Source organism: Marmota flaviventris, chromosome 6 (genome assembly GCF_047511675.1).
Source record: "Marmota flaviventris isolate mMarFla1 chromosome 6, mMarFla1.hap1, whole genome shotgun sequence".
Classification (NCBI taxonomy): Eukaryota; Metazoa; Chordata; class Mammalia; order Rodentia; family Sciuridae; genus Marmota; species Marmota flaviventris.
Genome location: NC_092503.1, coordinates 7,768,032 through 7,793,137, shown reverse-complemented (window position 1 = coordinate 7,793,137; position 25,106 = coordinate 7,768,032). Strand labels below are relative to the sequence as shown.

At 42.3% G+C, this 25,106-nt stretch overlaps 1 protein-coding gene across 1 annotated transcript; it reads right to left on the bottom strand.

Moving 5' to 3' along the window:
• Positions 1-8,556: 8,556 nt before the first annotated feature.
• On the bottom strand, positions 8,557-22,132 carry Sod2 (superoxide dismutase 2). Its single transcript, XM_027939391.2, has 5 exons — positions 22,022-22,132; positions 21,700-21,902; positions 16,286-16,402; positions 13,624-13,803; positions 8,557-11,007 (listed from the first exon to the last, which is right to left on the bottom strand). The coding sequence occupies exons 1-5, from the start codon at positions 22,042-22,044 to the stop codon at positions 10,862-10,864; spliced, it is 669 nt and encodes a 222-aa protein (XP_027795192.2). The 5' UTR covers positions 22,045-22,132; the 3' UTR covers positions 8,557-10,861.
• Positions 22,133-25,106: the final 2,974 nt, after the last annotated feature.

Sequence of the window (25,106 nt, the reverse complement as noted above, 5' to 3'; positions counted from 1 at the left end):
AGCTGCGAAGTTGTCATTCATTTTAACTTGACTGCTCTAGGTGTCCAGCTCTGGGATAACAAGAAATTCACAGGCCACACCACTTTCAAAAGTGGCAGTTCACTATATACTTCTGGGTCGCCTGGCAGTCAATGCCGGGCAATTGCAGGTCCTTTTGTTCAATCATAATTTCTAAAGTCTGTAACTATCAAGTCACATAAGAAAGGACTAAGGCAGCTACAGGAGTTCAGGAGGGTCACCTGAGAGCAAAGGCAGAGAGCAGATGCCAAGAGTCACTGCAGGTGGTAAGATAAGATTAACTTGTTCAGAGCTGTCAAAGCACAGGGAATTATTCTAGGCCAAGGTCCGGATGGATGGCGGTTTCACAACTTGGAGTGGGCCTTGCATGGTCATCACAAGCAGGAGAAACTGTACTCTGCTGAAGCCCAGGGATAGAGATTTGTCACTTGGTGATTTTCCCAGGCAAGGCTGTGACCAATGAGCAGGTGATGGAATCAGGGTACCACTGTGTCCAGTCTCAGGCTGTGCCCTTTGATGGGTCTCCAGTGAAGGGCTTGCATCATGCACTGGTTTGGTGTGTTCTGTAAGTCTGTGGTTTTTCTGATATGAGCTTGATACTCCCATGCATCCCATGGGATTACTTACTTACTGATTAGTTCAGTAAGTTCATGATGGTCATTCTTTAAAAAAAAATAAACATATTTTTTAGTGTCGATGGACCTTGATTTTATTCATTTATTTATATGTGGTGCTGAGAATTGAATCCAGTGCCTCACACATGTGAGGCAAACACTCGACCAGTGAGCCACAACCCCAGCCCCTCATGATGGTCATTCTTATTAGCACTATTAATTCACCTGTCAGTTCATGCCTTGTGGTTGTGCCAGGCAGATGGTGATCATTTACTTGTACAAACAAGGTACTGAGTCTGTCCACCTTGGCACTTCACCTCAAAATGGAGTAGCTGTGGCAAACTGCTACTTTACAAAATGAAGTGACAAAGGTTTAGGCAGAGCCTGAAAACTGGGGTTCTAGACATCAAAGAGCAGACACAAAGGTGAATGAGGACCCCCTTCCCAGCCTGCAGCAGATTGAAGCCTCGTGTATTAGGCCACTGAGGAGTAGGAAGTCCAGAACCAGGAGAGAAACAGAGGAAGCAGTCAGCTCAGCCTGGGGTGCACCATTACTCAGAAACGTAGGGCATGAGAGGACGTTCCCGGGGAAGGCTCTTCCCAAGAGCAAAAGGCTCAAATGCAGGAATTGCAACCTGCACAGGTCTGAGCACCTTACAGGAAACTCCTGATGTGGAGCCACCAGGACAGATGCCGTCCTTCAGGACTGACAGCTGCCAGTTTTCCTGCACCACCTCGGGTCCTCCCCATGGTGTCTGAACACAGAGTGGCATCTAGGTAACCCCCGTAAGAAGGAACCAAGGATTTGGGAAAAGACTGTGAACCAAGAGCTCTCACCTGCTGGAGAGTAAGAAAGAGAACAGGACAACTAATGGGAATAGGCATCGCACAGCACCTTGCCTCCCAGATTCAGGGGCCTTGAACATTTAATTATTTTCATTTTAGAATGGCATTACATAAATGAAAACCACTGTGACAAGTTGAAAGAGACTGTAGAAAATAGGGAAGAGCTTTTTATTTGAGTGCCTGAAACAATACCTTCTCCTGCTTTTTGAACTAAGGGACAACAAAATTTCATTTTGCACTGGGTCCCATTAATTCTGTGTAGTCCACCCTGGCATGAACTCATGGTTTTCAATATATGTAGATACAGAAGTAAATATAACTATGATTGTCTGAAAAACGTGTATGTAGATCACACACACACACACTCACTCACTCATACACACACACACACACACACTCTCTCTCTCTCTCTCTCTCTCACACACATATTCCTTAGGTCTGTTCATGACACTCAGAAGCAAAGCGCTCACCTGGCACCCACCTCTTGGTTTCTAAATACCATTGTACACTACAAGCACCCAAGGTTCTGAGGAGAAATGACTGATCTGGGGGCAGAGGGATACAATGTGACCTTTAAACCTGTGCCAGAAACTAGTAATGGGTCACATCAAAAGGACATAGATGACACCTTGAAGTGGTTCTCACTGATTAAATTCAAAACTATGGGAGCATCAGAATAATAACCCATGGCTATGTGTGGGTATGGTTTAGCCAAGCTGGGTCCTCGGGATGGCCACACTGGGAGGTGGTGGGAACTTCCAGAAGAGGGCTTAGGGGAGTTCCTTAGGTCATGGGGTTGTGCCCTCAGAAGGGAATACAAGTCCCTTGGAATGAGTTCTTGCAAAAATTGGTTGCTAGAAAAGCCCAAGCCTGGTGCCACCACGCTCTGTCTGCTTCTCATATCAAAATGTGACCACTGTGCACTCCCATCATTGCCATCTTCCATGAGGCCATGCAGCCAGGTGGTTTGAACTTCCAGTCTCCAAAACTGTGAGCAAAATAAACCTCTTTTTCTTCATAAGAAGCCTGTGTCAGGTTTTCCCTTATAGAGATGAAAATCTGACTCATACACCCATTATATAAAATAGCAATTCATCAGTCCATTCTAATATGGAATGAATAATTTGAAAATTTGATGATAAACATGATATTTACATAGTCTCAAAATACCTCCTCACTAAAGTCTTACCAGTTACAAAGGAGTAAAAGAATACCTTTATAATGGAGAAGTTTGGCAGATACCACTGTGATCAGGTGACCAAAATTAACATTACCAGTAATGAGACAAATTGAAATCTTGCCACCAGATACACCTTCCCAGCATGTATGACTTTACTCCAATATAAGGCAACTTGGACAATCCCAAATGGAGGAGGTCTACAAAATGAGAATTACATGTAATCTCAGAAGTATCAAGGTCATGGGAGACAAGTAGAGCCAGGGACATGTCCAACTTAAAGGATAGCAGAACATGATAACTAAACCCAGTGGAAGGTTCTGGACTAGATTCTTCTACTATGAATAACATTATTGGGACAATGGTGAAGTTTGAATGGTATACAAGGTTGTAGGATGGTAATTAATATCAACATTAATTACCTGATTTTAATGGCTGCACGGTGGCTATGTAGGAGAATGTCCTTGTCTGCTGGAAATACGAATAAAGTAATTGGTGGTAATGAGGTATCACATGAGCAACTTATTACCAAATGATTCTGGAAAAGCTAAGATTCTTTGCAATTGCAAATTTTATATAAATTTGATATTGTTTCAAAATAGAATAAAAAATATAAAAGTAAAGGATTATCTCTTCTTAATGAACAAAACTAAAAAGTCCAGGGTAAAGCGTGTCTTGGGGGCCTCTTTAACACTATTCCAACTTCCTGTATTCACTCTGCTTCCGCAAAAGTCCTGTTTCAAGCACCGAGCGCCTGGAGGGAAGAAAAGTGTAGAAACACTGCCACCTACTGGTAATATGCAGATATATTTAGGTTAGTAGGGAAAAAGACAATCCTAAGGTTTCCTTTGACAAGGGAAAATGGAGCCTTTTGTGGCCATGGACCTTCACAGGTTGTAGGAGAGCAAGAGAAACAGGCCTTTCCACCTTGAGGCATGCCAAAGAATAAAATCTGAGACGCAGAATAGGTGGCAGAGGGCCTTTGATTATCAGATGAGCCCAGTGACATGCTCAGGAGTGGGGAAGGTGAGAGAAGGAATTCATTTGGAGGGCCATAAACAAACCAAATAATTTCCCACCCCCCACCTCAATTCCAGCAGCCTTGGAGAAGATGAATTGTCTAGAAAAGTGAAGAAATGGGAGAAGCAGTCCTAAGAAAGGGGCAGCAGGCCAGGACTCAAGACTGCAAAGAGCTAACCTGACTCACAGACGACTTTATGGGAACTGGGAGAGGACCCACATCCCCTTCTGCTGAGCAGGCACAGCTCTGTGCCAGGGTGGGAGAAGGATGGGTTCCGCCCAATACTGGTCCTGTGTAGAACACAACATGCCTGAGGACTGAAAGTCACTTTTTTTTCTTTTTTCTTTTGCAGTACTAGGGATGGAACCCAGGGCCTCATTCTTGCTGGGCCAATACTCTACCACTAAGCCTCTGAGGTGAACATTTCACTGTTTAAAATATGTTTATCAACTTTTTAAACTATATTCTAGAAAATTAAACATAATACCCAATAATCATGCTCCTTAGCATTTACCCAAATGAATTGAAAATCTATATACAGCAAAACATCTGCACCAGGATGTTATAGCAACTTCATTCCTAATTGCCAAAAGCTGGAAACAAACAGATGCCCTTCAACAGGTGTCCGATAAATAAGTTGTAGTATGTACATCCAGACTGAGGAATATATTATTCAGGGATAAAAAGAAATGTGACATGAAAAATGATGAAGGAAACTTAAATGTGCATTACATTTATGTAATGTGAAGGAAGCCAGTCTGATTCCACATGTATGACATTCTGATAAAGGCAAAACTACACAGACATAATCAAATTTTGACTTTTCAAAAATAAAAAGGGGGGCAGGGGCTATAGCTCAGTGGTAGAGCAACTTGCACGTGTGAGGCACTGAGTTTGATCCTCAGCACCACATATAAATAAATAAAGATATTGTGTCCATCTACAACTAAAAAAAATATTTTAAAAAAGAAATAAACAAAAATGGGACTTCTTACATGTATTCAATTAAAACAAAATCAAAGTATTGATTTCATCTATTTCCTACCTCTATAGCCAGGAAATATGCAAGAAATCTTATATTCAGTCTTTAAAACCAGGAAAATAAGTAAAGCTTGTACTTAGATTATGACCTCAAAAGACTAGAAATTCTCCATGTTAAAATTCTGTGAGAACAAGCATTATGTATAGGTTTTATACATTTTATACATTTGGCTTAATATCAAAGATACATACTATTGAAACTTATTCTTTTTCCATATTTCTTGCATCATTTGGAATTGACTTGTCTAGACTAATATTTGATTCATCCCTCACCTGGGATACTGAGAATATTTCTCCAAAAGAGGCTTAATTAAGGCAAGACACTCCAATTGACTGAATTGTAACTCCTGGAATTCATATCTTCAAACCCTAACTCAACCTTGATCTTGGACATCCACCCTCCAAACTATGAGAAAATAAACACCTGTTATTTAAGCCACTCAGCCCCTGCATTTCATTAAGGCAGCCTAAGCTAAGATGCAGGGCTGACTTCCTATTGGAAACATATCCCGTGAACACATGCACACCTCTGAACTACATGGCTACATGTCCCTGTCGTGACAACCTATGTGATATTAGTCAGGATACCATATTTGATATGTGTTTACTTCAGAAGGCTTGGGAACCAACAGGAACCATGGGAACTTCTAGTCTGAGGGTTTCAAGCTGCATTGCTAGGATCGCCCCAGGCCTGCCCTGGGGAGAGGGGAGCTCTTTACAGAGCACCTGTTATATATTAGACACAGTGCCGAGAAAGGTATCACAAGGTCCCTGCCTTCTATTTTGTTTTGTTTGAGACAAGCTCTAAATTGCCCAGGCTGGCCTCAAACTTGCAATCCTCCTGCCTCAGTCTCCAAAGCAGCTGGGATAACAGGTGTGCCCCAAAGCCCCTGCCTTCTTAAAGGTTATGTGTGGGAGACCAACCTTACACGTGACTGAGTCACACTCCCCTGCTTGGTGCTGAGGCCCTAAGTCGCAGAAATGTGGCAGAGCTTTCCCCACCCTACTTGGGTGCAAGGGTCGCTGTCTCGTGCATGGGTGCTACAACCCCATGGGTGAAGCTACGCTCACCTGTCCCCTTGCCCTGTTTAGGATAGAATCTTCCATGGAAGTACCTTGTGTGTGTCCCCTTCTCTTACTGTGCCCTTGGGTGTGGCCTACCCAGGTGTCAGTCAACCTGCTGACAGTGGACATCATGAAGATACTCAGCCCCCTGAAACCTGACCCCTTGCCTCATATGAATATCTTCTCCTCAATAAAAGGGGTCAGCGCGTGCTCTCGCTCCCTCTTCCTGCAGACCCTTAAGGTCAGAGGAGCCGTCACAGCGACCCCAAAGTAAAAGGTATTTGTGTCTCTTGTGTGTTATCTTGCGCAGCCCAGTTAGCCCAGTTTAACTGGAGTGACCCCCTGAGCCTTTTAGTCGCGAGAACAGAAACCAGGCAGTTATGTTGGAATGGGAAGATGCAGACGATAAACAGGTAAAGGCATAAATAACCAAGATATTTACAGAATCTCCCTGAAGGAAATAGGTTAAGTAAGATGGCCAGGGGAGGTTTCTAGAGGAGGCATGGCCCTGTAAGAGAGAGGACTCAGATCTCAGATGAGAGAACAGCAAGTGTGAGGACCCAAAGGTACAAAAGAACCAAGAGTGACCTGGAACCTGGTGCCTCCTGTGCTGCAGGAGAGCAGAGGGAGCAGGCAGGCACTGCGTCCACACAGCAGGCTGAGGCAGAAGTGCACTGGGCAGTGTCAGCACTCTCTATCACAAGGATGAAAATCCAACTCAATTAACTTAAGCAACACAACCAAAAATGAATCAAAAATTGAATACAACCATTTCAAGAAACTTTTGGCTCATACAGGGAGTGAACCCAAGCACTGGCTCCAGGCAGTGCCAGACACAGACGTACACAGTGGAGTGTGCTCTGCTGCTCTAGGTCACTCAGCTCTTCTCTCCTCCTTTTCTGGTCTTAATTTTGCAACAAATGTATCCACAGTAACCAATAAAGGGACACGATCTCATAGGCCCTAAGTACAGGACCCCAAGGGAAGGGGAAATGGATGATGTGGCTAGAGAAGATTTTCTTTGACCCAATTTGAGTCATAAGCCCACTCCTGGACTTTGCAAGCATCCAAGAAAATAGAGAACTTGACTAGTCTGTGTGGTGAGCTGACCCTGTGGGTCAAACTAGGAGAAGGGAGAGCCAAGCACAGGGCCACACAGCCTCACCAAGCCCTGATGGAGTGAGAAGAATTTGTTCCTCAAAGATTCCGTAGGGAGCTGTATTAGGCAGAACTCAAAAGCTGAAAAAACTTAGTGCTTCTAATTCTAAGCAGTGGAGATCATGATTCAAAAAAAACAAAAAAAAAAAAACAAACTTGAGCAACAAAGATTTAAAAACTCAGTCCAGAAACAAAGATTAATAAGATGTGGCCTTCCTCATGAACCTACAGTTTGCAGTGGCTTGAAAGAGCTATGCAGTTGCTAGGGTAAGAAAGCAGAGATGCAGACATTGATCTTGAGAATTATGTTGAAAAAAGAATTTTAGAAGTGGGTTTGGATATGACTTGAGTGTCCCCCAAGGGCCCATGTGCTGGAAGTGTTAAGAGGGTGGTTACAATCTGAGTTATGTCGAGAGGCGGGGCCTCGGGGTGGTCAGCATTAGATAAGGTCACTAAGGTGGAGCCCCTGTGCTGGAATCCTGGCAGCTGTTAAGAAGGGGGAGACCACACAGACATGCACACTCCCCTTGACCATGCCAGCAAGAAGGCCATCACCAGACGCAGCCCCTGAACCTTGCACCTCCAGAACCGTGAGCAAAGCCCTTGGTCCGCCCCAGCTAGTCTCATATGTATGTATCTGTTTTCTCTTGCTTACAGCAACACCACAACTGGGGAGGTTACAAAAAGAAAGGTTTATTTTTGCTTAAGCAGCAAACTTCCCTGCTACCAACCACTGGGTGCCAAGGATTTCTTTGCCCTTTTTTTTTTTGTTTGGTGTGTGTGTGTGTTGCTGGGGATGGAACCTAAGACCTCATGCATGCTTGGCAAGTGCAGTACCCCTCAGCTACATCTCCAGCCCTTTTTATTTTGAGACAGGGTCTAAGTTGAGATCTTCCTTCCTTAGCCTCCAGCTGGGTTGCTGGATTGACAGATGTGTACCACCACCATGAACCCAGATCTTTTTTTTTTTTAGTACCAGGAATTGAACCCAGGGGCACTTAACCACTGAGCCACATCCCCAGCCCTTTTTTATATTTTAATTAGAGACAGGGTCTCACAGAGTTGGTTAGGGTCTTGCTGAGGCTGGCTTTGAACTCATGATACTCCTGCCTCAGCCTCCCGAGCCAGTGGGATTACAGGTGTGAACCACCATTCTCAGTGCCTCTGGGTTTTAAGAGTAAAATTTCAACTAACTCTCATTTGGTATTCCTTTTTCACAGAAAAGCAGTGAAAATGATAGAACATTAAAGGATCATTAACATTTGTAACACATATGCATTATGTAGACCTCTTTGAAGAATTGACAGATTCTTTTATTAACAATCAGAAAACTACACAACTGCAATAGGAAAATCAATGTTTCTTTAATGAATTAAATGAAAACTCCTGGACCTTACAAGGTGAAAACCCAGTACCCAGCAGGTAGTGGGTCTGGTGCATATCTCAGAGGACAGGACCTCAGCTTGCTGGGAGCAGCAACATAGGACTAAAAAAGAGGAACAGTAATTTATCATTTTCCTAACGGTTTCCCCAAAAAGTAATTCCCTTGAAATTAAAATAGAAAATAAAATATATCTATACCCAGTTTCAGATATGACTCACAACACATATCAATCTTCATTTTATAGTTTTTTTATTACTTTTTTAAAGGTGCTCAACACAAATTCAAATCTCATTTTAAGGCCATGAAATTGAGGGACATGATACAGCAATTTCTTAACATCAAAATTTAATTACTACGCAACAGTTTAAGCAACAAATTCAAAAGAAAATATCTGTATCACTTGCTTGTTTCCCTCCAGCACAATTAAGTCTGTGGCAGGCAATGCTGATCTGATCACAAAAATCCTTGCACGAACAATATTTGTTCTTTTCAAAAGAAAAATGGAAATTTTACTTGTTTTTCTTTTCTATTATGGAAAAGAGAGTTAAACAGTGTTAACATCATCTTCTGCTGGCTATTCAAGTAGTGAGTACATAGATCCTCTTGGTCTCCTAACCTCCATCCAGCATGGAAGAGCACAAACAGGAGGGAAGTTGTACTGCCCTCATTCTCATCAACAGGAAAGCCAGAGCAAAAATAGAGCCCCGTAGAAATTTCAACATTGAATTGTTTTAAAATCTGGAAGCTTAAGAGTCAAAGCTTTATGTGTCAGTAGATTCTGCAAATCTTTGTAGCTCAAGTTAAACCCTGATGTAGCAGATGATGTGCATTCCAAAGCCCATCTCTCAGAAAGTCCCACTTTCCTCTAAGGTCTATTAGAGGCCAGCGGTAACCACATGCCCCCCATTTGCACTCTATGAGAGTCATGTCCCTGTGATATAAAGGACAGCAATCAATCTCTAGGGTGTTTCAATCCACGCACGCACACACATACACCCTTATCAATAGTCAACACTGTTGACATTCAGAAAGCTAAATACTTTTCTAACTGAACTGTAAAGAAAAAGTATCTTGAATTTAAGGTGTTTTTTTTTTTTTTTTTTCCAAACTTCAGTCTTCAATATTGAAATTGCTAAGTTACTCCATTTTTCCATGAAAAGAAATTAAAAAATTAAGCTGGGGGGAAAATGTTTAAAAATGACCTTGGGAAAACATTACTAAATAGGTTAAGAAAAAAAACTACATATAAAGAAAACATCCCAATAAGAGATTGGGATACTCACAAGAGCAAAACGGATAATAAATAACAGAAGAAATGAAATATTCAACAATAAAACTGTGAAATAAATTAAGAAATGCCCAATTGATAAAAGCCATATAGCCATCAAAGATAATGAGGAAGATGATGAAAGATGGGGGACCTGTGACATGGCCACGCAGATACCAGCAGAATGCCTGCCTGACGTGTGAACAGCAGGTATATGGTGCTCCTGCGCAGAACTACCTGGAACGTGAGCTGAAATGCTGTGTCACTGATCATGGGGAGTTTTCCCTTTGTTGAAAAATGATATGAAGGTTTTGGAGTGGCTATACATTCTTTAGAAGAAAACAGAAATATAAAGCATGTCTTTGGAAAGAAATCATCTGAGGGGACACAGTGCTGACGCCAGGCAGAAGTCCATTTGCCTGACTAGGGAAGGTGGCTTGTGGCCAGCACAGCTCTCAGGAGAGGGAGGACCTTCAACAGGACAGAGAGATGGGGAGTGCCCCAGAATGCCCATGGCCTCACCCTGAGGTCCCCACTTTCGGCAGTGCCAACCAGGCCCCGATGTGCCCACCTACAGCACTTTTATAAATATATACTTCTGTGTCCAAGAACAAAATTTTATATCAGTCTTTTGTAAGTCCAGATGCATAATTATCTTCTTATAATAAAGCAGCTTTCAATCAGCAGTAAGTCATATGGTTTTTAAATGACAAGATGATGGTAGCTATTTATACATGTGACCACAGACCATCACCATATCATTGGATGATAGCCATCAGAAGTACCACTAGACAGAGCATTATACATAAACGAAAAGAAAAATTTTCAACAAAAGAGAAATAGTTTCCTATTTTACTGTGACAACTGGGGCAAAAGATTACATTTTTCTCTAAGTGCAACAGAATAGAATTACAAAGCCTTTCCCACAAGCCCCCAAATACAGGACAGAATATTTTTTATTGTTCTTTGATGACAATTATAAACCACTAGTAACTTTAGCTCTCTGACAAAAATGTTCAGTTAACATTAAATTATACAGAGCAGTAATGATTCTCAAACAGTTGCCTAATAACAAAATTTTAAAATAGGAAATTATTCATAGCACTAAATTATTGTTATCAAATATGTGAACATCAATGAATCACCATATGTCATCATATATCATCAATATCAATAAATGCTGTAATCAAGTGCCTTGTTAGTATACTGCAGTACTCTACTACAAAAATAGTCATAAGGAGTTTAACATACTCAATATAATGATGATGTTTTACTTTTTGCATGCCATGTATCTTTCAGTTACATTCTCCCAGTTGATTACATTCCAAATAGCTTTTAGATAATCAGGTCTGACATTTTTATACTGAAGGTAATAAGCATGCTCCCATACATCAATCCCCAGCAGTGGGATAAGACCTACCAGAAAGAAGAGAAAAAAGAAAAAAATCTTTAAATTTCAATCTAAAACATTATAGCTTCTCAATTTAAATTTTATTATTCTATGCACACAAAAATACCATTTACAACAATTTCACCTATTTGTTTATTTTCTTTCTTTCTTTCTTTTGGGGGGAGGGGGGGTACCAGAGATTGAACTTGGGGGAACTCAACCACTGAGCCATGTCTCCAGCCCTTTTTTAAATTTTATTTAGAGACAGGGTCTCAATGAGTTGCTTAGTGCCTCACTGTTGCTGAGGCGGGCTTTGAACTCACGATCCTCCTGCCTCAGTTTCCTGAGCTGCTGGGATTACAGGCATGCACCACAGTGCCTGGCTGTTTCTTATTTTTTGTGTAAGAATATTCCTATAAATAAAAGATTTTAAACTTTACTTCAGAAGAAAATGTGATAAATTGAAAAAAATTATTGAATTAGAATTGAATCCCAGCTACTTGGGAGGCTGAGGCAGAAAAATCTCAAGTTTGAACCCAGCTGGGCAACTTAGCAAGACCCTGTCTCAAAATGAAAACTGCTGGGGACATAGTCTAGAAGTAGCACAGTCCCGAGTTCAATCTCAATTAAAAAAAAAAAAAAAAGACTTGGGAAAATCAAGTAACTACCGTACTTTAATAGCTGTTTTTAAAATACCAACAGATTCGTAGAAGAACCAACCAGTCCCCAGCCTTCCTCACAGTGGTCTCAGATGCCACAGTAAGGATGTGCTATATCTCGGGGCGGGGATATGGTTGAGGCTTTGTTATCTCTTCCAAAAGGCATGAGAACTTGGGTGCTTATGAGAAACCTGCTCTGCTCCCCAAAGTTAACTCTAGTCTTAGGGAGTAAACACCAGTTATGAGGCACTAATAAAAGAGCAAGTTTACAAGGAAAGGGACTGAAGAAGACAACATACTATTTTCAGAAATCAAATAAGGTAAATGAAGAACTCAGTTCTATCCACAAAAAAAGACACAGGCACGTCCATGTTTGTAGCAGCACAGTCCACAACAGACAAACTAGGAACCAGCCTAGGTGTCCACCAGTGGATAAATAAAATGTGGTATATACAAAAAATGGGGGCTGGGGTTGTGGCTAAGCAGTAGTGCTCGCCTAGTATGTGTGAGGCCCTGGATTTGATCCTTAGCACCACATATAAATAAATAAAATAAAGGTATTCCCCAAAGATTCCACCAAAAAAAATTAAAAATAAAGGTATTGTGTCCACCTACAACTAAAAATAAACATATAAATAAATGGAGTTTTATTCAGTCATAAAAAAAAATTATCATTTACAGGAAAATAGATGAAACTTCAGAACCTTATATTAAAGAAAATAAGCCAAACTCAGAAGGGTCAAGGGTCATATGTTTTCTCTCAGATCTAAAAGCTAGAGAGGAAGAAGGAAAAGAAAGATGGGGGGATCTCACGACAATTGAAGGGAGATCAATAGAGGAAGAGATCCAAGGAGGGAGGAGGAAAGGGAAAATACTGGGGAATATATTGGCCAAATTATATTATTATACTATGTGCATGTATGAATATGTTAACAAATCCCACCATTAGGTACAACCATAAGGCACCAAATTAAAAAGGAAAAAACTCTCAAACTCTTCTACCAAAATAATTCTCAACAGTATGTCTTTACCAGTTGTGAGATGTGTTGCTATCAATTTATCATTAAAAAAGCAGCAAAAAAATTTCATGATTTTTCCCAATATGTAAAAAGTAATGCCTTATCCAATGGGCTTTCTCCAAGCAGGAGAGAAAGAAGCATTGTGCTCAGATCCACAGAAACCAATCTTCCCAACAGGCACCTTGAGCTGTACCTGACTCTGCAACCTTCAGGCTCACAACTCTTTGATTCTTTGGGGACTTTTCCAAAAGAACTGTTTAGATTCCAGCAAAATCTGAGCGTGTCAGGGAAGTGAGTCGGGTGAGTGCAAGGGGGGAGGTGGCAGAGAACTACGGCTGCTTAATGTTAAGAAATCAGGTAAAATTCATTCCATCACAGCTTAGAGCCCCAGCTGACTGCCTATGACTTCTGACTCTGTATCCTATCCTCTCCAGTGACATGTTATTTGGGGTTACCAATTCAATTAGACTCAACAGAAAAAATGGATTTGCTGAGTCCAGCCCAGAGTTTCCAAGTCAAATACTTACATATACCAAGACCAGCAGATAGGTAGAGTGTGGAAACTCGAGTTCTCGCCCCAGCCTAACCAAAAGTTCTGGCAAAGGGGAGAGCACTGGAAAAGATGTGGGCCTCGCTCCACTTGAGCTTCCCTCTTGTCATCTAGTTACAGTTTTTTATTTTAGTGCATATAAGTAATTAAACTAATACTGATTCTCTGTAGAACAAAGTAGGATCTAGATTAAAATGATTGTTAGTGTATCTACAAAAATTACATGTGATATTTTACAAAATAGCAGACTCTTGGAGCATTTTTTAACCTACTCAAGACTCTGGGTATAAGATTTGTTTAAACTATAATATTTTCATGGTAAGTTTAAACACTGTTAGTTTTCCTTATTCCTAGTTACATGCCTACATAAATCACATCTCCCAAAGGAAATAAGTAGCAGTTTTTAAATCTAACCTGTTGTTCCTTGCAATGGATCCTGATTAGAACAGGCAGCAATCTGCAAGCGTCCCTGCTCCTTATTGAAACCAAGCCAACCCCAACCTGAGCCCTGGACACCAGCAGAGACAGTTGTCAGCTTCTCCTTAAACTTGTCAAAAGAACCAAAGTCACGTTTGATAGCTTCCAGCAACTCTCCTATAAAAAAAGATCCAAAACACAAACAGATTTCAACAATTACAATAAAATATTATGTATATTAAAATATTCTTGTCACATGGCCCAAGAAACAAACAAAATACAGAAGATAAACATAATCCAGCATACACCACACCAGCTTTCCTCCTGCTGACAACAGGATGTAGTTTCACACTTATGATCCACATGGTTCTTAGTGAAGCTAGTCTAATACCATTAGGGATTTCTTTATTCACTGAACTATTTCTTTCTTTCTTTTTTTTTTTTTTTTTAAAGAGAGAGAGAGAATTTTTTTTAATATTTATTTTTTAGTTTTCAGTGGACACAACATCTTTATTTTATTTTTTTATGTGGTGCCGAGGATTGAACCCAGTGCCCCATGCATGCCAGGTGAGCACGTTACCACTTGAGCCACATCCCCAGCCCCTCACTGTGCTATTTCTACCAGCGAATAAATTCACTTTCCATTGCCCCCTCAATAGAAAATTTTACTTTGACTTCTAGCCTACTTACTCTATGTCCCCCTTGGGGAATAAAAAGTTATGGCTGGCCAGGCACAGTGGCACACACCTGTAATCCCAGCAGCTCAGGCGGCTGAAGCAGGAGGATCACAGGTTCAAAGCCAGCCTCAGCAAAAACGAGGTGCTAAGCAACCCAGTGAGACTCTGTCTCTAAATAAAATACAAAATAGGGCTGGAGTGTGGCTCAGGGGCTGACTGCCCCCAAGATCAATCCTTAGTACCAAAATTAAAAAAAAAAAAAAGTTATGGCTGTTATTCAGTTCTCCAAGGCATCCTAGATCTCTCCTCCTGCTTCAGCCTCCTGAGTCACTGGGATTACAGGCATGCACCACTGTGCCAGGCTTGATCTTCTTATCGTGATTGTTTTAAACAGGGTGATTTTCCCTTCTATTACTGAATTAAAGGTATACTTTAAGAGCTATAACTGGGCTGGGATGTAGCTCAGTAGTACAGCACTTACTCAGCATGCATGAAGTTCTATCCACTATACTGCAAAAAATGGAAAAGAGAGCCATAAACTTTTTATTCCGTAGCACTGTAGAATCAATTCTACATTGAGCATATGAACTAAATCAACTGGGTCATATCTCACTTTTCATAGACTACTGGCTTAAAAGTAATCATCTTTTATAAGTGCAAATGGAATCAAAGGGTACAGATAATACAAAATGGCAAAGAATGCCAAAACCATTGGTTGAATATAGGTATATCTGATATTCTGGTAGCTGACAAACCTCAAAAGCATTAAGTCTCAATTCTAAGGCCTCATTCAGAAGAAATAAATTATCCACTTTCCCAGACTTATTCCCCCATTTAATATCACCCCAAAGGAAACTTTGCAGGCATAAGATAAGCTGCCTTGGATAACACTGTTTAAAAACAAACAGTAAGGGCTGAGGCTCAGTGGTAGAGTGCTTGACGAGCACATGTGAGGCACTGGTTTTGATCCTCAGCACTACATAAAAAAAGAATAATAATAAATAAAATAAAGTTGTTGTGTCTATCTACAACTAAAATATATATATGTTTAAAAAAAATAAAATAAAATCACAGAAACTTAGGGTATGTATAAGGAGTCCAGACTTATGGGCTCCAACAGAGACAGCTGTCAGCTTCTCCTTAAACTCTAAAAGGAACCAAAGTCACATTTGATGGCTTCCAGAAACTCTTGTATTGAAAAAACAAGAGACCTGTACTTATGCTTCATACCTTAGGCTGGGGGTGGTGCGGGGGTGGAATAATGAGTCAGACAGCCACACTGACAAAGACAGTGTACCAGACACTGCTCTGTGTGCCCCTCGTTACCTGCAGCAGTTTTTGTTTTGTTTTTAATTTTTGCAGTGCTGAGCCTGAACCCAGGGTCTCACACATGCTAGGCAAGTGTTCTACCACTGAGCTCCTACTTCAGCCCTATTTGTAATTTTTTAAAAACACCTGGAAAACCTAATTTTTTGTGACAAGTGACCTCATAACAGGAACATTAATGACACAGACACCTTTCTAAGCACTTTACATTTAGTTTTGAAAACAGCCCCATTATTCCCTCTGTCTCACACAGTATCTTACCCTGGACATCCCAGGCTAGTAAGTGGAAAGTTAATCCTTTCCAAAAACTGTTTCTCAGTCTTTCCCTAATATTTAAACCAAGAAAGGGCACTGTAGTGTGTAAAAACTGAGGACGTAACTACCTGAATGTATTCTCCTTTCCTAGTCTTTCCCTTTGAAAGTTACAACTCTGCTATGCCCCTTGCTATGAAAAATATACCAGTATGGTACTTTAGGGAGAATTATGGTAACAAGAAAATCAACAATGCACTGGGGATATAGCTCAGGAATAGGGTATACTCTTGGCATGCATGAGATCCTGGCTTCAATCCCCAGCACCAAAGGGGGGAAAAAAAAAATCAGTAATCTTTACTACTGTACAAATATACAGATAAGGTGAACCAATATATACCAACCTTTGGGTTCTCCACCACCATTAGGACTCAAATTTGTCCAGAAAATGGTGTGATTGATATGACCTCCGCCATTGAACTTCAGTGCAGGTTGAAGGGCTACCTGAGCGGTAACATCTCCTGAAATGTCAAAAAGCAAACACATTTTTAAAACATTTTTATTCTTTAATCACTCTAACAATGTTTTTTCTTTTCTTTGTGAGTTAGCAGATAATTGTACCAGCTTGTTTTTTCTAAAATTCAGCAATTTCAGATTCTACCAAAAATCGGACTCTCCCCAAATTATACACCCAGTGGATTTTCAGTTCAATTAATCACATGCAGAACTGGTGAGCACAGCAGAGAAGGTAAAGCTAGGAGAAAATTCACTCCTGACCACCAAAGGCTGGGGGTTCTCTTGGATAAAAAAGACTTTGGCAAATAAAACACTAAAGAGAGCAAAGAAAGTACAGTAAACGAGCTAAAATGCACGGCTCAGTGTACCTACAACAGGGAGACTTTCAGCTCTCATTTCAAGACAACTATTGGGAAACATTTTAAAGTGACATTAACAAAAAACTCAACTTATTCACACTGAACTCCTGATTTGCAACCCCAAACTTACTCCTATGGCAGACCCCATCTCAGTGAAAGCCAGCTGTTCCACAGGACATTGATGTCACCTTTAATTCCTCTCCTTTTACACCTTACACCCAATCCACTAGGATACCCATCAGCAAAGCCAGCTCTCCTTTAAGGACACAGTGGTGCACGCCTGTAATGGCAGCAACTCTGGAAGCCAGAGCAGAATTGCAAGTTCAAGGCCGGCCTCTATGACCTAAAAAGACCCTATCTCAAAAATTAAAAAATAAAAATGGCTGGGAGGAAGCTGGATTCAATCCCCAGTACCCCTCTCAAAAAAGACATCCAGAATCCAATCCCTTCTCCCCAACTCTGCTGCTACCTGTTGGTGCACAGCACTAGCATCTCCCACCTGCTTTGGAGCCACAGTCCCGTTTGCCCCAAGTCTTATACCTAGCTGTAAGGAGGCATGTCACCTGTCACCTGACCCTTTGCCAGCCACACTGGCCGGGGAGCCTTCCAAGACAAGCTCAGCATGCCCCCTCCCTGCCAAGGATGACCACTGCTGCCTCTGCTGGAACCACTTCCCAGCTGAGGGCTCAGGCTTCACCCTCTGCCTCTTCTCATGTCTCCAAACAGCACTCACCAGACTTTGGCCAGGATATGCAAGTTGGCAGTTCCCATCACCCCTCCAGACTCTGCATCCCATCTCTACTAGAAGGCGGTATAACTCCTGGCACACTGCTTCATCTGTCTCCCGGCGGAGGAGGTAGTTTGGTTTTGTTTTGTGTTTGGTTTTTGGTACTGGGGATTGAACCCAGGGGTGTTCTACCACTGAACTATATCTTCGGCCATTTTCATGCCTCAAACTTGTGATCCTCCTGCCCCAGTCTCCCAACTCACTGGCACAGTGGCTTTTGTGTATGACTTCGGTTCTCAATTCCTAACACACTACCCACTGCCACCTACACAGCAGGCACTCAATAAATATTTGTTGATTCACTAGATGATTAAATACATTGAATACGTAATGAAAATAAATAAATAAAATTTAAAAAAAAAGAAAAATGGCAAGAAAAAAATACCTTGAATACAATTTTTTCTTTTTTTTAGTTATAGTTGGTGCACAGCACTAGCATACCTTTGTTTTATTTATATTTATGTGGTGCTGAGGATCAAACCCAGTGCCTCACACATGCTAGGCAAGTGTTCTACCACTGAGCTACAACCCTAGTCCTTGAGTACAATTTCTGAGGGAAAAAAAAAACTTTCTCCAACCTATAGTTTAACAAAAAAGAATGTCATATTTGGACAATCTGGATATATTCTCAAAACACTAGATAAAATAAACTGAAACCAAAAAGGTTTTTCTCCAGCTTGCTAAACAAGTAGGTGAAATAAGTTTTTTTTTGCTCCTTCTAGAAACTACAGATTAACTGAAGTATTGGGAAAACAGAAATTCCCTGTACAAAATGTACCAAGTTCTTACTATTCAAATTACCAAGAAAAGCAAAGTGAAAGCGAACCACTGGAGCTCTGCTCTCCAGGAGCTGGAATTGTAGAAAAAGTTCTCAACCCCTGTTCTGAACGTCTAGGTACAGGTAAGGGGGGGCATGCCTGTCATTCCAGCGACTTCAGAGGCTGAGGCAGGAGGATCACAAATTGAAGGCCAGCCTGGGCAACTTAGCAAGATCCTGTCTCAAAATAAAACATTAAAAAAAAAAAAAAAAACGTGCTGGAGAGTTTAACCCACAGTACTGAAAGCTGGAAATAAGAACCTAGTTAAGAAATTCTATCTTCTGAAACAAGGCCAAATCTCCAGTTGTTAGCAATTCAGAAGGAGAGGATTAAGTGATATCTGAATCCACAGATAACCTCTTAGGATTTTCTTTCAGAAAACTTATTTCACCTACTTGTTTAGCAAGCTGGAGTTGTGGCTCAGCACTAGAGCGCTCGCCTAGCACATGAGAGGCCCTGGGTTCGATCTTCAATACCACATAAAAATAAGTAAATAAAGATATTGTATCCAACTACAACTAAAAAATAAATATTCAAATAAAATAATTTTTTTTAAATGTATAAAAATATATTTATAAATCAGTGTTTCCCTTGTTAATTTTCCTTGGAGTCACCCTAAAAATGTAAATACAGGTTTTCTGCTTTTTTGTTGTTGCAGTACTAGGGATCAAACCCAGGGGTGCTTAAACAGTAAGTTCTTGAGGTTCTCACTAAATTACTGAGGCTAGCCTCAGATTTTTTTATCCTCCTGCCTCAGCCTCCAGTCTCTGGGATTATAGGCATGGGCCAGCATGCCCAGCTTGTTTTTCTAAATGAAAAAGAAACATGTTTACTAAGAGATAATTTAATAAACTCAACATTTTAAGCTGGGCAAGTAATGCACATATGTAACCCTGGCTACTTGGAGGCTGAAGCTGAAGCACTGTAAATTCAAGGCTAGCCTGGGCAATTTAACAAGACCATGTCTCAAAATAGCATAAAAAGGGCTGGGGGCTAAATGCAGTGGTACAGGCCTATAATCCCAGCAGCTCGGGAGGCTGAGGCAGGAGAATAAAGAATTCAAAGCCAGCCTCAGCAAAAGCCAGGCACTAAGCAACTCAGTGAGACCCTGTCTCTAAATAAAATACAAAAAAGGGTTTGGAATGTGACCCAGTGGTAGAGTGCCCGAGTTCAATCTTTGGTACCAAAAAAAAAGGGGGCTGGAGAAGTAGCTCAGTGCTTCCCTGGTATATGCCAACCCTGGGTTCAATACCTTTAATCCTCAGTATCTCAAAAAAACAAAAAATAATAATCTCAACATCTTAAAGTTTACTTAGCCAATTTAAAGCTCTTAAGACTTTTCTGAAGTTTAACTTTTTTTTTGTTTCAGATCAGGGTTTTCCCCTGAAATGCAATAAAAAAAGGTAAGAACTTTTGGTTGAAAAGACAGTTATGATGAGATTATTAAGTTATTTTATTTGTACTCTTATCACAATATTAGAGATATGAAAATTTACTTGATAATAATTTCAAAAATATAATTTCTATGTAAAAGAAACTCTGCAATATAATACTGCAATACAACAACTTTTTTTTTTCCAGTGATATCACTAAGGAAGCAAAGCTTTGATTCCACAAGAAAGGGATTAAAACTAAGATGTCTTTAAAATATTGGAAAGACGGTTTCCCAGGTGTCAGATGCTGCCTTGCTGGAAATACTTTCACAACGGGGAGCTTCCCAGCTTCCCCATTACCACATCCCTCACACGTTTGTTATTTCCTAAATCACAGCCTTTTCCCGTATTCAAATCATCTAACTGTTGCAAGCAAATCTTCCAGAATGTGGTAACTTCCTCCTCTTTAGGTGTAGCGTTTTATTTACCTCAAACACAATTTGGCTGAAATACTACATCTTTCCACTAGATGCCCCTCGTCAACCAAACGTCACTCTGAAAATTACTTAACAAATTTCATAGGCTTGAAATGCAACAAAAACACTTTTTTGAAAAAAAGGAAATTTTCTTTACTGTGTAGTTTATCAAGCAATATAGTCTGAAAACAACTATCAATTATTTTTCAGTTGTGCAAACTAATGGAAGGAGCACAAAATATTATTTACAGAGATATTAAAACGATATTCCCATATACACCTTCAGAGCCATAAACACAAAAATCCACATACTACTGCTTTTATCAACTCAGCACGTAAAAAGAAAAGAAAAAAACAACCAGGTGCCTATAATCCCAGTGATTTAGGAGGCTGAGACAGGAGGATTACAAGTTCAAAGTCAGCCTCAGCAACTTAATGAAGCCTAGGAGGCTGAGACAGGAGGATTACAAGTTCAAAGCCAGCCTCAGCAACTTAATGAAGCCCTAAACAACTTAGTAAGACCTTGTCTCAAAGTGAAAAATTAAAAGAGCTGGGGATGTGGCTCAGTGGTTAAGCATCCCTGGGTTCAATTCCTGGTACCAAAATAAAAGTTAACTCCATATTATATTTTAATCCAATTTACAAATTTTCTAAATCAGAATGACTATTTTTCTTGTGAACTTTAACCCCTAAATCAAATACAGAAACCAAGTCCACAGGGGCCTGACCTGTCTCACAACCAGGTTAAGTGCTTTTTGGTAATGAACATCATAATGCTGACTCCTGCCTCTTGTCTCCCGCATAAAGTAAATCAAGTTTCACAGTGCAGGGCAGCTCAGAATACAAGGAATCTCCCAGTCGTAGATTGGACTCTCAGGAAGTTCCAAGAAGATGTCAAGGACCACTGTTCCTATCACCTAGCAGTCTCCTTCCTTCTCCCCCTATCAGAGGGACCACACCTGACACTGCTTGCTTAACGCTACAATACACTTGAAAAAGGAGGCAGAGAGAGGTTGTCCTCCTCCACTTGAGGCCCAGACACAGAGAGGAAGTGGGGACAGCAAAGCCCCAGCCCACCTTTCAGGACTGACCCCAACACTCAAGAGAACTTGCATCTGGGCCACAAGTGTATGGGTGCCCTCGGACCTCCTGCTAATGATTGGCAAACCTACCTGAGAGACCAAACATTTCCAAGAGCACATTACATAACGAGTGCAAATTTTAAATGCTTATATGCAAACAGGCGCTAGAGCTTCCTTTACAACTCACCAATATGGGTAACAAAAAAGGGCTTAACACAGTCAAACTCACAACTTCCTTCGTGGGATTCTGTTTTCTGGGACGGTAAGAAAAGTTTAAACAAACCAGTCAAGACACAAGACACTCTTCTACAATGGGGAGGATCATTATTTGGGGGCGGCCCTCGTGCGGGGCGAACGCGGGGGGTCTCCGTGCGGAGACGACGCGGGGCTGCGGCGCCGGCACCCACCCTTGGCCAGCGCCTCCCGGTACTTGTCCTCCGTGACGTTCAGGTTGTTCACGTAGGCCGCGTGGTGCTTGCTGTGGTGCAGCTCCATGATCTGGGCGTTGATGTGCGGCTCCAGGGCGCCGTAGTCGTAAGGCAGGTCGGGGAGGCTGTGCTTCTGCCGGCAGCCCAGAGCCCCCAGGGCCGGGGCCAGCCTCGAGCCCGCGCTGGAAGACAGAGGGCACCCGGGTCACGTGCGGCCCGCCCCGCGCCCGCCTCCCGACGCGCGCACCGGACACCTGCCGCCCCCGGCGGAGCGCCCCGGGCCCCGGAACCAGCGTCTCACCTGCACGCTGCCCGGCACAACATAGCGCTCTCCGCCGTCGGCCGCCGACTTAGAGCCTCTCAGACGCAACGCCGAACCAGACCAGCGAGCGTTTGCCTGCGGGGTCCCGGGCAGCACATAAGGACCTTCGCCGCCTGGGCCCCGCCCCCTCCGGCCGCGTCCACCACAGGAGGAACGCGGGGGGAACCCAGGGCGGCCGGAGACCCGTCATCCCGCGCAGGCCTCACACCCTGCGTCCAGGAGGCTGGAAGAGGGAGCGGCAAGCTTTTCCTCGGTCGTGACCACCCCGCTGTCTATCTGCCTGCGCTCCGTGACGTGTAGCGAGAGGAAGTCGCACGTTTCCCCCCCCCCGATGTAGAATTGGTATGGCCCGCAGGCCCGCCCTCGTCTCCGCCCCTCCGAAGGCGGGGCCTGCGAGGCCCGCTGCAGCCCTCCCCCTCTAGGCCGCGGTGGTACTGCTGCTGCCGCAAGGGTTCTGGAAGCCTCCCCGGGAAGGTTTGGGGACTTTTTCTCTCCCTAAGGGCCCCAGGGACCGTCCCTTGGAAGGCAGCCAGCGTGTTAGTGGAGGGTGAAGGGACAGTGCCCTCATGTTTTGTCTTCTTGCCAGGTGCCCTAAGTGACCTTGCTTTGCCAGTAAACTGGCCTTGAGGCCTTCACCAGGCCAGAAGCCAGGCCAGCCCCATCCCGCTGGCTGTCTAACAGTAGTGCTGCTATGAACGTCTACCATGGACTGCACTGCAAGATTTACATGCATTTATCTCCGTAAATGTATATGTTGTCGACTCCAGGCGACAATGAAATATTGTCACTGAGATTAAGCAGTTTGTAGTGGTCCCACGGTTTATAAGGTAAGAGTCGGGGATTAGAGGCAACAAGGTGGAGAATGCCATTAATCCCAGGGCCTCTGGAGGTTGAAGCAGGTGGATCACAAATCGCCCAGCCTGAGAAATCTAGTGAGACTGTATCTCAAAATACAAAACAAAAAGGACTGGGGATGTAGCTTAGTGGTAGAGCATCCCTGGGTTCAATCCCCACTACAAAAAAAAATGTTGGAATTAGAACCCAAAACACAGAAGTTTATACTTCATGACTACTCAGCCCAGTCAGTCAAGCTGTATGTATTTGTTCAGAGTGACTTCTATGAACCAACTGCCCAGGAGAATATAAAAGATGGACAACAGGGAAATCTTTCCTATGCTGCTTTATAGTCCAATAAGCTGTATCAAACGTTTTCTCAACAATTTAAAAATCTCCTCAATTGTGTTAATTAGGAAAACACTAAGCTGTCTTTGACATGATCTGGGTCTTTACTGAATAGAATAATATCAAAAGAAGCAAAGCTAGGAGTGATGACGCTGGCTATAGTCCCAGCTACACAGTAGCTGAGATGGGAGGATCACTTGAGTCCACAAGTTTGGAGACCAGCCTAGGCAACACAGCCAGACCCCTCTCAAAAAAAAAGGTGGGTGGGGAGCAGAGTTTCTGTTGTTTTCTTCCACACCCTTTGCAGCCTAAGGATGACTAGGTTTCCCGTCAGGCAAAGAGGAACTTCCAGGAAGGGCTGAGGTTGTTTACAGATGGCAGGAAAATGAAACTCAGGGCATATGTTGGGGTGAAGGAGGAAATTCAGGTTGGGCCCTCATTATGGATTTTCTCTAAAACCCAGAAGAGCATGGATTTTATAAGATTGGTAAAGGGAAGCTGAGACTTCTGTTAGCTGAGGTAAGACATCGAAAGTAGTTTTTCAGGCAAGGCAGTCTGGCATTGATATGAGGGCCAGGCTAGTTAGAAAGCTGTTGTGTTAATCCCAGAAAGAAGTACTAGGATCCATTTTTAGAGTACTAGCTATGGGAACTTTGGGGAGAAACAACATTTTGAAGGGTGAAACAACAGAATTCAGTGATGGGTTGGGCACTGTAATGAAGGGGCTTGACCTAGTCAGAACAGAATGTCACACAAGGAGAGAGTGGTCAGGCTATATTTGTGCACTTCTTGTCTGTAGAGATATGCTACTTTGAGACTAACTGACTCCTAGGATATGTCCTTTTGAACAAGCAACAAATGTTGGGGACAGGGGGAGTGACAACAGCAAAAAGAAGTATATCTAACATAATTAACTGCCTCAGCTCCATCCTTTCAGAAGACCACGCCAACCTCTGGAACACCAAGCACTGAGACCAAGGTGGTTGGGGGTGGGAGATAAAGAGAAGTTGATTGTTATCTTTGTATACCACACCTAATAAAAAGGCTTCTTTTTCTTTTTTAGATGGCCACTGAAAGGAGTACCCCCCCACACATACCCCATTCAAATGGCCCAGGGAGTTACATGACTGTTGACTGGGTTCTGTGCTCTTACTCCAGGCAGCTCATGACATCCTCTGCAACGTCAGGTCATCATGAGTATGCACTTCCCTCAGAGAAACTTCCTCAGGCTACTTCACAGCCATTGTGAGACCCCTATAGTATATGTATTGATGGGAGCAGGCAACCAGTGTGGGTTGAGATGAAATTTTAAGCCAGCTGTAAATTGCATTCACATCCCAGTAACAGCCAGTTGCAGTGTCTTAAATACAAAAGAGTATATTCCCTCACGTATACAAGGTCTGGGGTAGACAGTTCAGTGATGTCATCAAGGATACAAGCTCACTAGGTGTAATGACACACACCTGAAATCCCAGCAACTCAGGAGGCTAAGGCTGGAGGATCTCAAGTTTAAGGCCAGCCTGGGCCACTTAGTGAGACTTCGTCTCAGAATAAAATGGGCTGGCTGTGGGGGCTGGGGAATAGCTCAGTTGGTAGAGTGCTTGCCTCACATGCACAAGACATTGGGTTTAATCCCCAGCACCACAAAAAAAAAAAAAAAAAAGATGGGGGACTGGGTGTGTGTATCAGTGGTAAAAGCCCCCACAGGTTCAATCACCAGGACCAAAAAGACTTAAAAAAAAAATCAAAAAGAAAAGATACAAACTCCTCTATCCCCATAGCTGCCTCATGATCTGTTAAAACTTCTAAAGTACCAGCCGTGTTATTACGTTTCCAGGAAGGGGAAAGAATAAAAGGTTGGGTTCCATTTGTCTCCTTTTAA

Coding starts and splice junctions, on each gene's coding strand:
- Sod2 (XM_027939391.2), bottom strand. CDS start 22,044: ATGTTGTGCCGGGCAGCGTGCAG. Junction 21,903..22,021: donor TTGTGCCGGGCAGCGTGCAG/GTGAGACGCTGG, acceptor TCTGTCTTCCAG/CGCGGGCTCGAGGCTGGCCC. Junction 16,403..21,699: donor CCGGGAGGCGCTGGCCAAGG/GTGGGTGCCGGC, acceptor TTGACATTTCAG/GAGATGTTACCGCTCAGGTA.